Source organism: Lonchura striata, chromosome 9, assembly GCF_050655825.1.
Source record: "Lonchura striata isolate lonStrDom1 chromosome 9, ASM5065582v1, whole genome shotgun sequence".
Classification (NCBI taxonomy): Eukaryota; Metazoa; Chordata; class Aves; order Passeriformes; family Estrildidae; genus Lonchura; species Lonchura striata.
Genome location: NC_140711.1, coordinates 16976609 through 16990618, shown reverse-complemented (window position 1 = coordinate 16990618; position 14010 = coordinate 16976609). Strand labels below are relative to the sequence as shown.

Below are 14010 nucleotides of genomic sequence, written 5' to 3'. Positions count from 1 at the left end.
CTAGACATGTAGAACAGACAGAATTACGTAATTCCTTTTGCAAATGCTAACTAAAAATGGATTTTGCATGAAAAGGAAACTTTCACTCTGTCTTTGGTCCTTGTACTAGAATCCCACAACATCCATTTGCGTCCCAGCACAGAAAACTAGTTATAATTTATGAAGGGACAAAAATTACAATAACCTACTGCATGGAGGAAGTTGCATATTGATGGCATAAAAAGTGCTGCTGTTCTGGAACAGAGGGGCTATTCAGTTATACCAGCACAGGTCCAACCTAATTACTGAACAGCACAGGCAAGGCCTGAGACAAAGCTGAACAGTTAATGACCAGTGAGAAGATGATAAATCATGTTTGGCACCTAAGCATCCATGCCTCTCTAGGCAAGGATTTAATGAGGAACTGAATAAATAATTACCACTACCAGAGCTGTTCATAAAAAAGCAGTGGCCTATACTCCAATACAGAAAACACTACATTCATCTCCACAGTAAACACTGAAGGATCCCTCAGCATCCCTGTGTCACATACTGATACCTGTATATTACCATCTCTTCTATAACTCCCACAAATTTATTTCCACTTCTGTGTCCGGAGGCAGAACAACAAAGTAATTAATTACTAGCAAAATATGATATGGAAAGTCTATCAAGTTATTGCAAAGACAAACCTCTTTTTGATTATATTTGATTGCAAGTTTTAAGCGGCTTAAGTTCATCCTCTCCTCCAACAATCCTCGCTTGTCTACATGTTCATCACTGGAGGTGTGATTCAGAATCACTTCCAGCTCCCGGGAATTCCGTGCTTGTGCAAGTAAATCTTTAGCAAAGGTTTTGCACTGTTGAGCGAGCTCCTCATAATCATTTCTGAAACACACAGAAGCAGTATGTACTATTACACTGATCCTGTATTTTCCATTACATCACAAACTAGCCCTTTTTGGCTGGGATTGTATGTTATGTTGAGACAAATTAAAAGAAACCACCCCAGAAATCCCATGTCAAGATCCAAGCATTCCTAAGACAACTCTGAGTTAGTTAGTTTTTACCATGTAACATGACAATTCCATTTCTGTTCAGCTTGCAAGATCACTAGAGAAAATCTGGCAAACAAATTTACAGCATACAAATTCTTATGGCATGAGTTTCATACACAGAATTAAAGCTCAGACCTATTTCCAGGACATGAGAAAGTGTAGCTGTCAGAAAATAGGACACTGGTAAGTAATCACTTGGACTTTCCCATTGGACAGGAAATAGTTTGGGGTTTTGCTTTATTTCTGTCATCTGAAAACTAAAGTCTATTCACTAAATATCATGTATTAATGGATTAAACACATGAAAAGAAACCACATGATTTCCTTGTCTCCCCTTGCACACATCCAATTTTAGTGCCACATTTTATCACAAAAATGCAACAACTGAACTCTTATTAAGAAAGATAGGCAGCTAAAATGCAGAAAATTCACCTTTTTAGAAAATTCATGTATTTAGGAAAGTAGAATTTTACCTTATATAAAGACTTGCTTTCACATTCTTGGAAAGCTTTTGTGCTGGTATGTTACAAAATGGTAAAAATCTGCATTGTTTAAACATGACGTTACACTGAGCGTTAGTTCATCATACAGAGCATTTTCAACATTAAGTCTTCTACACACATATGCATATTTTAAATATATACACATTTTAAATATATGCACTCTTCAAAGGTTTATAATGAGTAAAATTAAGAAACAATACCCAAAACAACTCCCAACAGGAGTCAGGTCAGTATAAACAAGGTATTGCATATTTCTACTGTGATACAGCAAAAAGTGCAGAGTACTAATGAGACATTGACATGATTAATAGGTATATAATTTCCAAGTAAGTCAGCATTTAGCATAATTTCTGTTTATTTTTGCAGAGTAGAGCTGAAATTTGAACTGTTGGTGCAACTATACACATCAAAATGTCTATACCTAAAAGGATTTAAAGTAATTAAACTGTCGAAATTACTACTAAGGAGGCATAAATTATATTATGTAACTTATTATGCCTAATTATCAGTTTAAACACGCCACTTAGAAAAATGAATAAACTTTTTCTAATGCAAACATATTTCTACACCTGAAATTATATAAAAATATTAAACATTTTTTGTGTTTTCAATTCCTACCTGAATTCAACCTCAACAAGGCTTAATTCTTTCAAGTCTGCACTAAGTTCAAAAGCTCTTAGGATTGGATCCTCCTCTGTCAACATTATTAAGGCAGGACTGGCCAAACACCGGTAAATGTCAAGACGAAACCTGTAACAAAAGAACAGCAAATAAAACAAAGATGTTTTATTTCATTAGCAGCCCCAAATCAGGACCTGTTTCAAAGGTTTGCCTGAAATGGCCAGCTGAAAGACAAAACGATTGGGTTTTTTAAATCAAACACTAACTAACTGCATTAACTGCAGGGTGTCCTGAAAGGTACATTACATATTTAGAACCCCTAAGTATTCAAAATCAGCCAAACTGGTTGAGAAAAATTTTATTTGCATAGTCCCTATAGCCCCACAGCAAAGGTAGCCAGAATGTTTGAGACACACCTGGTAGAAAGGAAAGGCACACAGTGACTATGCACAATGACTAGAAGTTTAAAACCAAAATGGAACAAAGCCACTGCCTCCCACCAGCCCTTTCAGGCACAACCCATGCCCAAGAAGTACCACCCCTCACAGTAAGAGCTACAATATATTAAAGGAATCCACTCATAAATTTCACCTTAAGAAGAAAAAGGAAACATATTGAATGTGACCCAGGCAATGAATTAAGAATCTTTTTATTATGGTTTATGACTGCTAAGTCTTACCTGGAATGTCGCAGACTATCTTTTTTGTTTTTGGCAGTGCACAGTGTGCACTCACACCCCACAGCATGAGGTTTGGGTAATGATATATCTTGCTTCAACAGCATGGTGAGAATTTCATAGTTGTTACGATGAGCAGCTAAAATTACTGGTGCCACATCCATAGTTGTTGAGTACTCTGGGTTCTGAATACGTTCCATTAATTTCTGGAATAAAATGTAGGAAGTATCTAAATTTATTACCTACAGTTCTACTACATGTAAGGGGGTTTTTAATTGCTCAATCAAGAACTTCTTCAAAATACTTTCCAGTGTTTCATAACATGAACAGAAAGAAAAATATGTAACAGCATTCAAACACCTGTCAGACAAATACTAAAAAAGAAAAACAGACCCAGATACTTTTCTGGTTAATTTACACAGAAGTACTGCCTATTTTTCCAATACACACAGGATCTTAGGAATTGTTATTTTGCTCTAGTTTGTGAAAAAAATTACGTAATTTACTATTTAAGTGCAAAAAAAAAAAAAAAAAATCCTGAATGTGCCATACTCTGTTACACAACACCTTATTCCTTCCCTGCCTCCACCTCCACTTTGTGTTTTCAAAAGCTTTTTGGTACTAAAGCATTGACAAGGTAAGCTTCAATTGATTAATTTCAAGGTGAAAGTCTGAACATTTGCTCTGAAAATCTATGAAGATTCAACACATGAATAAACACTTTATATGTCAAGGCTGCTAACAACCTTGCAAACAGACTACTAGAAAAGATTTATAACCACTAGGTTTTTTTCTCTTCTGAACTAGGCACGTATTTGGCAGGTATAAAGCCACTGGATTCCTTAGGTGAAAAAGCAAAATAATGTATTTCATCTTCCAAGACAAAAGAGGTTACAAAAAGAATCCCTGGTGTCCACATTTGATCACCTTACAAATGCAAAATTTAAGAACACTGTTTTAAATAGTACAGATACCAAAAAACATCAACAGCCTTCACAGCCCCAACCAAAAGTCAAGGAGTAACAACACTTAACCACAATGGTTGGCCTGGAGGATCGTTTTGGTCGGTGATTAAGTAGAATGTCAACAGCTCCCACCACTTCTGAGTCAATAGCCACCAAAAGTGCATCCGAGGACTAAGTAAAGAAAACAAACCATATGTGAAAACAGCAGCAACCTAAACAGCACAGAGACAAATTCAAACCAAACTGCATTTTAAAAATATATTTTTAAGTTTAATTTTGAAGTACTAAAATGATGTTCTGTATTATTACCAGGCATATGATCAGGATACAAATTCAGGTTGCCATTGCAGGAGTTCACATAGTATTAGTGAACAATTTGCATCACTGCATCAACAGAAGAGGAATCAATTGAATAAATTACTTGCCAACAAAGATGATGCAGAAGACTTAAAAAGTTAAGTTTAAAGACCCAGTTTACCAGGTCTATTAGACAGATTAAAAGCAAGTGTTAATGTAACACAGCTCAGGCATATGGGATACTTCAGCCCTGCACCTGTAATTCTGGGGCACAGCTAGGAAAAGAAGCTTTTTCTTTCTTGGCTGGTACCCAACCACTTTTGCACCTTCTGTTGTGCTGAGATAAGCAACTTTTCATTTTCCCTACAGTCGATATTATTCTTCTTGATTAATTTCCAAAAATTTGGAATTTTTCTCAAAAAATAAAAGAAAAAGACACAGCTTTTATTACTGCCACTAATTCAAGTACAGAAAAGCTTGTGGTTTTATTCATGCCCAATATCAAACAATATAACAAAAGATACTATTTTTCCCTGCCTTACATATTTAATATATCATAGCTTCACCTCTCCCAGCAGTAGCAGAGATGCTGCACACATTTAAGGAAGTCTTGTTGGTAGGAAACTGCTCTGCCATCAAGCACTGATCAAGTTTAACAAGAAAACACTGCAGCAATGCATATTTGCCCTAACTTAAAATCAACTAATATAATGTGAAGTTTTCTGTGTTACCATTTAAAAAGTTAATATACTTTACAGCCAAAGGGATTTTTGCATTTTACACTTTTTAATATAAGGCACTCACACCACGTACTTTTTTTCTTGAGGATGATGTATGCATTATATCAGCAGAAGGAGTAACATTTAAAATAAAACTCAAGCTTGTTAATACAATAGAAAATGTTACTTATACATTTGTCATGCCAATAAAAGTGAACTTGCAAGAATAAACCACTTTTATAATTACTTTTTCCAATTTACTGGAAAAACAATTGTACTGCCTAAAAGGAAGACTGTGTTTATGTCCAAATCCTGACAGATTAACAAAGAAGATATATGACTATACTCAACATTTTTAATACCATATGTTGGATACCTGGCAGCCATAATCCAAAAGCAGCTGTAGTATGTCCAAGTTTTCATTTTCAATGGTTATAGTAACAGCATTTCGTCCAAGCACATCCACACAATTTATGTTCATTTCACCTGAGCTGTTTTCCTCTAAGAGTTTCTTAACCATGTAATAGTCACCTGCAAAGTAAGGTAGGGATATCACTTCATATTATAAAGAAATAAAAGCATGGGATCCTTTTAAGTACCAGCTACCATCAAACAAGACACTATTCTATAGCTGACAACAGTCACTGAGTGAATCAGACAAGTAAGAAGTCAAGGTAGATGAGCATTCTCTCATCAGGGAGAAAACTAGAGATATTTCAGAAGACTTTCTTCAGGAAAGCACTGGACATGTATTTCTATCTACCCCTTTAGTTTCATTCCTAACAACAAACACACACAAAAGTACAAGTGCTTTCCAAAACTGTCTCTAGGGTAACAAATTACTTTGCAACACAGAATACCACAACCAAGACAGATCTCAGTGTAGAATACTTGGAGAAGTATATGTAGAATACAGTAAAACACATACGAAGAGTCCTGAACCAGTTGCTACACAGACAACTGGGTTTTGTTACTTTTTTTGTTATGCAGCCTTTTAGCTCTCTGAACCTCCATTTATAGTTAAGGAGAGAAAGCCATGGCTTCCTCTGATGTTGAGGTCAGACTGCACGGGCTGTGCAGATACACCCCCGAGAGTCCCCGAGCAGAACTGCTAAGCTCGCTACGAATGCCACTGCAGGAATGCCCCGTGGCAGGGAGCTAAGGTGGCTCGGGCGAGCACGCAGCTCCTGCAGCCCTGCCAGGCCCCGAGCACGCACAGCCGTGCAGCACATCACTAAAAGCACGTCCTGGAGACCAACGTTTCAGATCTTTTAAGACCAGTTTGATTTAAGGCCACGTTTCGACTCAAAGGTAACTAAATGCAGGCTTAAATCAAGCAGCGTATTTTACAAAGACAAATCTCTTCCCATCCGCCACCAATGGTGCAAAGCGCAGGATACTGATGTCGCTTATCCTGGGGATGTCTCAATACGCCCCAATTTCACTGCAGCTCTCTACTCAGAGACTCTTTAAACAGCGAACACCTCCCAGATTGCCCCGACACAAACCGAACGCCCTCACGAACGCGGGAGGAGCCGGCGGGCCCGGAGCCCTCGGTGCCCCACGGCGCCGCCGGCGAGGGGAGGGAGCGCCGGGCTGACAGCCGGCCCGGCTCCGGCCTCGGGGCGAGCGGCCGACACCTCGAGGGGCCCGGCCCGGGCCGGGTACCTTTGTCGCAGGCCAGCAGGAAAAGCTTCTCGTCCAGCGTAGTCTCCTCCTTGACCTGCCGCACATCCTTCAGCGCCAGCAGCTTGTTGGGCGAGGCCGAGGCGGACGGGTCCGCGCTCTGGTACAGGGCGGCCATGGCTCGCCAGGCCCATGCGGACCCGGGCGGGGCGGTGAGCCGGCGCCGCTGCCGCCCCTCAGCCCCGCTGGCGAGCGGGGCAGCGGCCCCGGCCGGGTCACCCCCGGCGGGCGGGCAGGGCCGGGCCGGGCCGGGCCGGGCGGGGCAGGCAGGGCGGGGCGGGGCTGGCAGGGCCGGGCCGGGCCGGGCGGGGCTGGCAGGGCCGGGCCGGGCCGGGCAGGGCGGGGCGGGGCTGGCAGGGCCGGGCCGGGCCGGGCAGGGCGGGGCGGGGCTGGCAGGGCCGGGCAGGGCCGGGCCAGGCCGGGCGGGGCTGGCAGGGCCGGGCCGGGCCAGGCCGGGCGGGGCTGGCAGGGCCGGGCCGGGCCGGGCCGGGCGGGGCTGGCAGGGCCGGGCGGGGCTGGCAGGGCCGGGCCGGGCCGGGCCGGGCCGGGCCGGGCAGGGCAGGGCGGGGCCGGGCCGGGCAGGGCCGGGCCGGGCGGCCGCTCCCCGCCGCAGTGCGCAGGCTCCGAGCGCGGCCCTGCCCCGCCCCGCAGCGGGCCGGCAGCCGCAGCCTGCCCGCGAGCCAGGGCGCGCTGCAGCACCTCCTGGGCGGCCCTTAAATCTGTTTTCTCCCCGCCGCTACAGCAACTACGGCCCTGCTCATCACAGCATCAAAGGATTGCCCATGAACATTTCCTTAAAGCAACTCTGAAGCAACTCTGCACAGCTACGGCAATAGTTTATAAAACAGGAAATAGTGGCCTTTATGGAGTAAGGTACCAAGTGTCTGGCAGGTAAATACAGTACTTGAGGATTCTAGAATTTAATAAAAGATCATTTATTCTTACAGTATACAGACTAAGTCTCCATATAGCCTCTCCTGAATGAGGACTTGGACTGAGTTGTTGCCAGAACTCAAATTCTGTACAAATCTCTATCATCATCTTGGACTAGGAATAGAAACCAAGTAAATCAAGTCCCAAGAATGCAAACCAGTAAATAGGCAGAGGCTAATGGCTTCAAATCTGAGCACTTAATTCCCTTCAGTCTCCTTTATCCCATTATATCATAGAAACTGGATGGATGCATCCCTTAGTATTGCTACCTTGTGTGACACATAGTGAAGATGTAAAACTTAGTCCAACTGCTTGCTCATCAGGATTCTCCGGTTCTGCCACACTTAGGACTGGCTTCAGGACCTGAGAGAAAGTAGAAGCTTCATACTTAAAAAAATAGTATCTTTAATTTTGATTTAGTTTTCTTATTGTTTGGCTTCTGGTAACAACTTTATTAAATATCCAGCTCCAGCTTGGTAAGTAAATATATACAGCTGATGAAAAAGAAGTACAAATAGTTACTTTAAAATTGCCAAGATAAAATACGTATTTCATCTCATCCAGACAACGCACCAATCTTTCTACACAAAACCTCTGCACACGATACACACTTTTTAAAAAATCAAAGAAATGATATATAAAGAAATGCAATACAGTAATGAGAAATTCCATAGTGGCCTAGCCAGCTCTTTATTGTTTTCTTAATACAATATTTTATGAAAAGATTAAAAAAAACTCAACCAACAGCTGTTTAGTCCAACTGCAAAACTTAGCACATGGGCAGACCTAACAATGACAGGACATTCTGCTTTCTATTGCTGTTTTTTTCATACAACATAGTTTGTAAAAGTTTCTGCTAAGTAACAGAACTACTACATATATTTAAAGATAATTCCCACAAAAAAGTTTCATCAGTTTAATCAGTACTCATTAGTAATCAGACATTATCATAGACCTTTACTTGCTCTGAAGTCAATGACAAGACTCATTGGCTCCAACAAGAGTTAAGCTCTCCAAGAATAAGGCAAGGATGATAATTTCTGTGCAGTTTGGAGTCCAACAGGATTGGAATGCACCTTGAGACTTGTATGACTACATATAAGTAACACCCACAAAAATCAAACAGTGTTTCATAATTGGTCCTGAAACAACATATATAAAATAATGCAGGCTCTTACAGTGCTATGGAAACTAATACAAATGAAGCTTGATTCATATGGGTTTTTCCAAGCAATACAAATCTATGATGCTAATTTGCTAATGAACATGTTCTGAAAATCGTATTAGCCATAAATAATTCATGTGTTATGAAACTGAAGAAAATTAACTATTATAAAGATATTATTAAAAGATAACTGATATTTGTGCATACAATTTCTCATACTAAGTTTCAGAACTCTGTAAACTGCGAGGCATTCATTGTGCTTAACATGGCAGAAAGTTATATTACATGTCTGTATTATTTTATTCTGTTCAGTCCTCTTCCCATCAAACATGCAAACACTGTCATCACCATTTTTGGCTTCACTTCAACCAGATCATCTGGGAGAGCATAAATACGAGCACCAATTTTTCGAGCAACTGAAATGGCATACCTTGGAAAACAAGAGACAACAAATACTGTTATCTTTCTGGCTTCTACTAATATGTCAAAATTCACAACAACTAAATCAGATTTCAGTAGCAGTATATGCCTATTTAACAGTACTTAGACTCTACTAGAAAATGGACATTATTGTGAAGAAAATGGACATTATTGTGTACTGGCAGATGTTTTACTACTGGTTATCAAAGCATTTATTTTGGTCAAAAACAGTATGAGGTATGGTAAACTATTAAGAAACCAATTTCAGTGCAGTGGTGGTAGGTCATATCAGCTGTGAATTTTAGTTCTTATTTTAGATACACTAGAAAAATAAATAACATTATAACTTATATTCTATTTTAAAAAATCAATATTATATTTCTCCTAATAAATCCATAAATCATGCATTACACTGTGAATTCATGCATTTCCTGCATTTCAGGAAAAAAAAATGAAGCATTCATTTAAAACTTACTTGGCATTGTTCAATTTGTCTTGGTAAGAAAGGTCTTCTCTCTTGACCATTTCTGGACGAACTGCTTTTGGTGCAATGGCATCTATTAAATCTAGGACAGGTAAGCTAGTGCTAATTGATCTGTCCTAAAAGAAAAAGACTCAGGATTAGTTTAAGCAATCTGCTTTGAGTATTCCATCTTCAAAATGCAAAAAAACCTACAGCACATCTTGCATGCATACTGAAAGATAGAAGCCTGTTTCCTTACTTCATAGTGTGAAGGTTTTCCTCACCCTTTATGAATTCTAATGTTCTTTTCTTCCATCAGTATTATAATGCTCACCATGCTGGTATCACTACTGCACACATGGTTTAAATTTATTTAATCAAACTTCCCTCCTTAAGCCCTAAGGAAGGAAGGGAATTTTGACAGAAGTACAAGGACCAGACTTTTAAGACAATAAAAAAGATCCTTACATGTCCCCAAACATATATTTTCCTTGTTTTCTTTCCATGGAACTATTTTCTCCAGTAGTTTATGGCTCACTCTTTCTATAATATTTCAACCGAGATGGTATTCTGAGCTAGCGTGAGCAGTCTGTGTTTCGTATTTAATACACAGAGATTCTAAAAGAGCAAGTCCTCCTGCTGCCATCATTCCATCCCAACTGTCTGGGCAGAGAAGGAGCTGCTGATGCCAAAGCAAGCATAGCCAGTGCCCTGAGGCTGGCTCAGGCCCTGCAGTGGCTGAGCACAGCCACGGGGCACAGCTGCAGTTGTCACCAGGTCAGAACTATGACTGCCAATTCAGAGAAGTCCCACAGAGCCATCACTAATTATACACCTAAAAATACTAATATAATTCTGCTTCAAGGCATTAAATTCATGGAGTCCCCAGCACCATAAGACACACCTTAATAATTTTTACTGTTTGAACTAATGGCAATACAACAGAACTTGGCTTTCATGGTCCACAGTGAAATATAAGGCACTTCTCTAAAGTTTGCTTGCCATTGTGATCCCAAAACCCAAACAGTGAAAGGCAATATTTATGTGAATGTTGTAAAAAATTAGAAGTAAAAAATGAATACTGAAAAGTGTCATTTACATCAGTACATCCTTATCTTTGTTGGTTAACCATCAGTTGAATTATCTTAAAATCACCATTTCAATGACCTTAAAAACACAACCAATGTCCCCCCAAAAACACAGGCATACCAAAGGCAAGATACTGGGACAGATTCTTGTCATACTTTCAGTTTATTTAATACCACCATTATAACACTTTTTGTAGAAGAGAAGCAACAACATCTCATAAGAAAATGAAAGCTTGAGTTATCTTCTAAAAATAAATTAAAATATTTTTACTAAATTTTTTGATTAATGACGCTTACCTAATTAAAATTCATAACATAGTGAATACTTAAGTTGCTAGGTTCTCCTGTTTTGAATCAGAGACACAAGTGTTTTAGGTTATAAAATGAACCTGTACAAGAATGTTACATTTGTGTGCCATTATTAATCAGCCATTTCTTGAGCAAGAGATCCGCACAGAATAACACACCTGACACACACATATGGCTTCTTTCGTTTTGAACACTTAAGTAATGTGGAAGGAAAGCTTCATTATCAATATGTTCTTACATGCTGGACGGGAACAGGTCCTGTTTTCCCCCGGCCTGCTGCACTTCAGCAGTGCCAAGGACGACACAAGGTGTCGCTGGCTATGCTGGGCTCCCTCTCCTGGCTCTGTCACACTGAGAACATCCTTTTAACCAGATCCTAGGAGAAGTGGTATTTCCAAAATCGTCTTTCTTGTTTGTACAAGCATGAGAGTGCCTATATACAAAAACCTGGAAAATATACGACATGCCCGGCCCAAGACTGGTAATTTCAGATTAGAAGCCCCTTTGAAAGTTTAAAGTTATTTTGGTTTTGGGCTTTTTGCTTTGTATCTTACTGCAGCTACTATAAATTCTTTTACTTGTCAATATATTTGTAAAGTACTTTTGAAGATTCAAAGACTAGCAGAAGTATTTCCATAACCAGTTTTGCTAGTCGATGGGAGAGCCACTGTTCAAACCAAATCATTAACAGATCCGGTTAAAAATCCCAGGTATTACTGTATGTGGAAAGAAAAGTAAAAAAAATTGATTACCTTGAAACTTATAATTGAAGTTTTCTTATTTGCTTTTGCAAGTGTTTGATTCACCCACTTAATAATAATTTCATCATTTACTTTTTCGCCCTCTCCAAGATCAGATAGTACATTCAAAGTATACCTTCAATGAAGAGAACAAAAGCCCAAGTTAAAATGAGTGGTAGAACTCAACTTCTCTTACAAAGCTACAAGCAGAGGTAAAATATTACTTCATTACAGTAACAATGCCAAGTACTCTTCTTCGTAAGTTACCCTTACCTTACAAACTATATAGCATTTAAAATCACTTTTTCAGTGGTTACTGAATAAAATAATAAAATATCCCAAATGTCATAATATTCACTGTATCATCTTCATGCATTTGTTTTACTCAGTACATCATAATTAATTTTACTTTCTAAGTTTAAATGGCTCCCTACCATCCTAGTAGGGGAAAAAACTGAATCACAGCAGTCTGAGAACAAAAATCACTAAGTGTTTTGAGATAGGTCTGAGAAAACTAATTTGAGAAAAAACATTTGCAGTAAAACAATCCTTAATGAAATCACTTTATAATAATTTTTTACTTGCTCAATACAGTAGCATCATTTTGATTTAATGATACTAATGTAACTATAGCTGTGATGGCCTACAATTTTTTACCTTTTTAACTTCTATAGTATATGTATCACCACTTCCCTGGGTTTTACAAATATTTAAATTAATCTCTACTTACAGAAAGATACAAGGAAACAACATTAAATAAGTTGAGGTCTTTTTACTTGCTGTAGGATTTATAATTTTAGTCACAGTTTCTAGTTTATAAGGTTTTAATTGTCACTATAAATTGTTGTTTCAATCACTGCACAGTATATAAAATTACAAAACACATATACAATTTTATCTTTGAGCATAGGGATATTTAGAGATTGCGCACTACAATACCAGTTGGGTGACCTGAACACTACCCTTAATTTGCCTTGATTTACAGACACACATGCACAGACATATATTCACATCTATAATATACTGCCTAACTTACCTCCTCATCAGCTGCCATACCAAAGCCAAAGTCAGAGTTGGATTACCCTCATTTAGATCGTGTCCAGCAATACCAACCAGTGAGAATTTGGCTTTTGTCTTCCCAAGTTCTACTGCATAATTGCAATTCTCAATCTAAAAATAAATTTTGTGTGCAAATAATGAAAACATATTAATATTTCTGCAATACAGACCTATAATCTGTAGTATTTTAAAGTACTTTAAATTACTTAAAATACTTTAAATTACTTTAAAATACTTTTTAAAAGTATTTTAAATTACTTTGTATTACTGTTACCTACAGTAAGATCTGAAGCGAGAAAATATTTCCAGTCTAGCTACACTGTGATTAAAATAACACAGTTTTTACTATAAGTACAATTACGCAAGATTCCACATTTGAGAAAACCAAGTTTCCACTAAGGCAGTGAATAAAATATATTTATTTCAAAACTATACTTTTAAAGATATTGAAATGTGTTCTTCTTAAGCAGGCAGTAATTTTTATCCTCTACATTTCAGGCTTCACAACAATCACAAAACTATGTGAAACTTTGGATTCTGCAAGTCTTGCCCAAATCCTCTGTGCAGCAAATAAAACTGCTCTGGGAGGAAATGGCTCACAGTATAGGAGCATCCAGCAACAACAGCCACGTTAGGCCTGAAGCTTCCACTTCTAGAGCCAAATCAGGCCATAAATTACATATCGCTAAAAGGTGTCCACATGTAGAAACCAAGGTGGTATATGATATTTATTCTTTGGGATAACATCTGACAAATATATTTTCCGTTTTTTTTTCTCCCAGGACTGTGTCATTAGCACAGAAATCTCGACAGCACAGACTGCTATCAGCACAGTGGGAGGCAGTGGAGCTGGGCTGCCTCCCAGGGCATGCACCCACCTTTTTCATGTTGCCCCCGAGCAGTGAGTAAGGGGGTTTGTTGATGTGGCTCCAGTCAACCGGGACACGCGTCATGTCATACAGTTGGAAGATGATTAAAGCATCAGAAAGGTCACTAAACCCAGAGCAAAACAATTGGTTTAAGCACAAAAGCACAGATTGACAACCAAAGTAAGTACTTGAGACCAGTGTAATTAAGTTGCTGAAAAATTCCAGACACTTAAATAAAAACTGGTGCTGTTCTGTAAAGAAACTGGCCTAGATTCTATTGCTTGATTCCTGCAATCATATACACCAAATTCTGCATTTAATTTCATTAGTTTCACAAATCTTAGTGAAGCGAGCTGAGTCACTGGCTTCAATTAAATAATTACTTTCATAAGGTAGGCATGACAAAATAGATGCTAAAAGAGTTTTAATTTATTGATCTAGCTTTAGTTCTCCAAGGACT

At 39.1% G+C, this 14010-nt stretch overlaps 2 protein-coding genes and 1 long non-coding RNA gene across 13 annotated transcripts in view; 1 reads left to right on the top strand and 2 right to left on the bottom strand.

Moving 5' to 3' along the window:
• The window catches only part of TRPC1 (transient receptor potential cation channel subfamily C member 1), a 66694-nt gene extending 59963 nt beyond the window's left edge, over positions 1–6731 (bottom strand). For 4 of the 5 annotated variants that reach the window (XR_014957205.1, XR_014957206.1, XM_085587165.1 and 1 more), the window contains exons 1-6: positions 6487–6731; positions 5195–5349; positions 3872–3973; positions 2841–3043; positions 2159–2290; positions 672–867 (exon numbers count right to left, since the gene is read on the bottom strand). Coding sequence is in view for 3 of the 5 variants with exons in the window: in XM_085587165.1 (XP_085443291.1) it covers positions 672–867; positions 2159–2290; positions 2841–3043; positions 3872–3973; positions 5195–5349; positions 6487–6622 (924 nt within the window). In the remaining 2 variants the exon portion in view is untranslated. The remainder of the gene's footprint in view (positions 1–671; positions 868–2158; positions 2291–2840; positions 3044–3871; positions 3974–5194; positions 5350–6486) is intronic. The other variant, XM_021536928.3, reaches the window with a different exon arrangement.
• A 376-nt stretch (positions 6732–7107) lies between these two features.
• Positions 7108–13812, top strand: LOC146766638 (uncharacterized). 2 transcript variants are annotated; one of them, XR_014957203.1, is made up of 2 exons: positions 7108–7395; positions 13464–13812. It is a non-coding gene; the product is annotated as an uncharacterized LOC146766638 (long non-coding RNA). The 2 variants fall into 2 exon arrangements; XR_014957204.1 differs by having other exon boundaries at positions 13180–13812.
• The window catches only part of PLS1 (plastin 1), a 43402-nt gene continuing 37488 nt past the window's right edge, over positions 8097–14010 (bottom strand). For 5 of the 6 annotated variants that reach the window (XM_085587144.1, XM_021536934.4, XM_085587142.1 and 2 more), the window contains exons 12-16: positions 13560–13674; positions 12659–12792; positions 11635–11758; positions 9498–9622; positions 8097–9032 (exon numbers count right to left, since the gene is read on the bottom strand). In XM_085587144.1, coding sequence (XP_085443270.1) covers positions 8897–9032; positions 9498–9622; positions 11635–11758; positions 12659–12792; positions 13560–13674 — 634 coding nt within the window. In that variant the 3' untranslated portion in view covers positions 8097–8896. Of the gene's footprint in view, positions 9033–9494; positions 9623–9744; positions 9884–11634; positions 11759–12658; positions 12793–13559; positions 13675–14010 lie in introns of those variants that run through there. The other variant, XR_014957202.1, reaches the window with a different exon arrangement.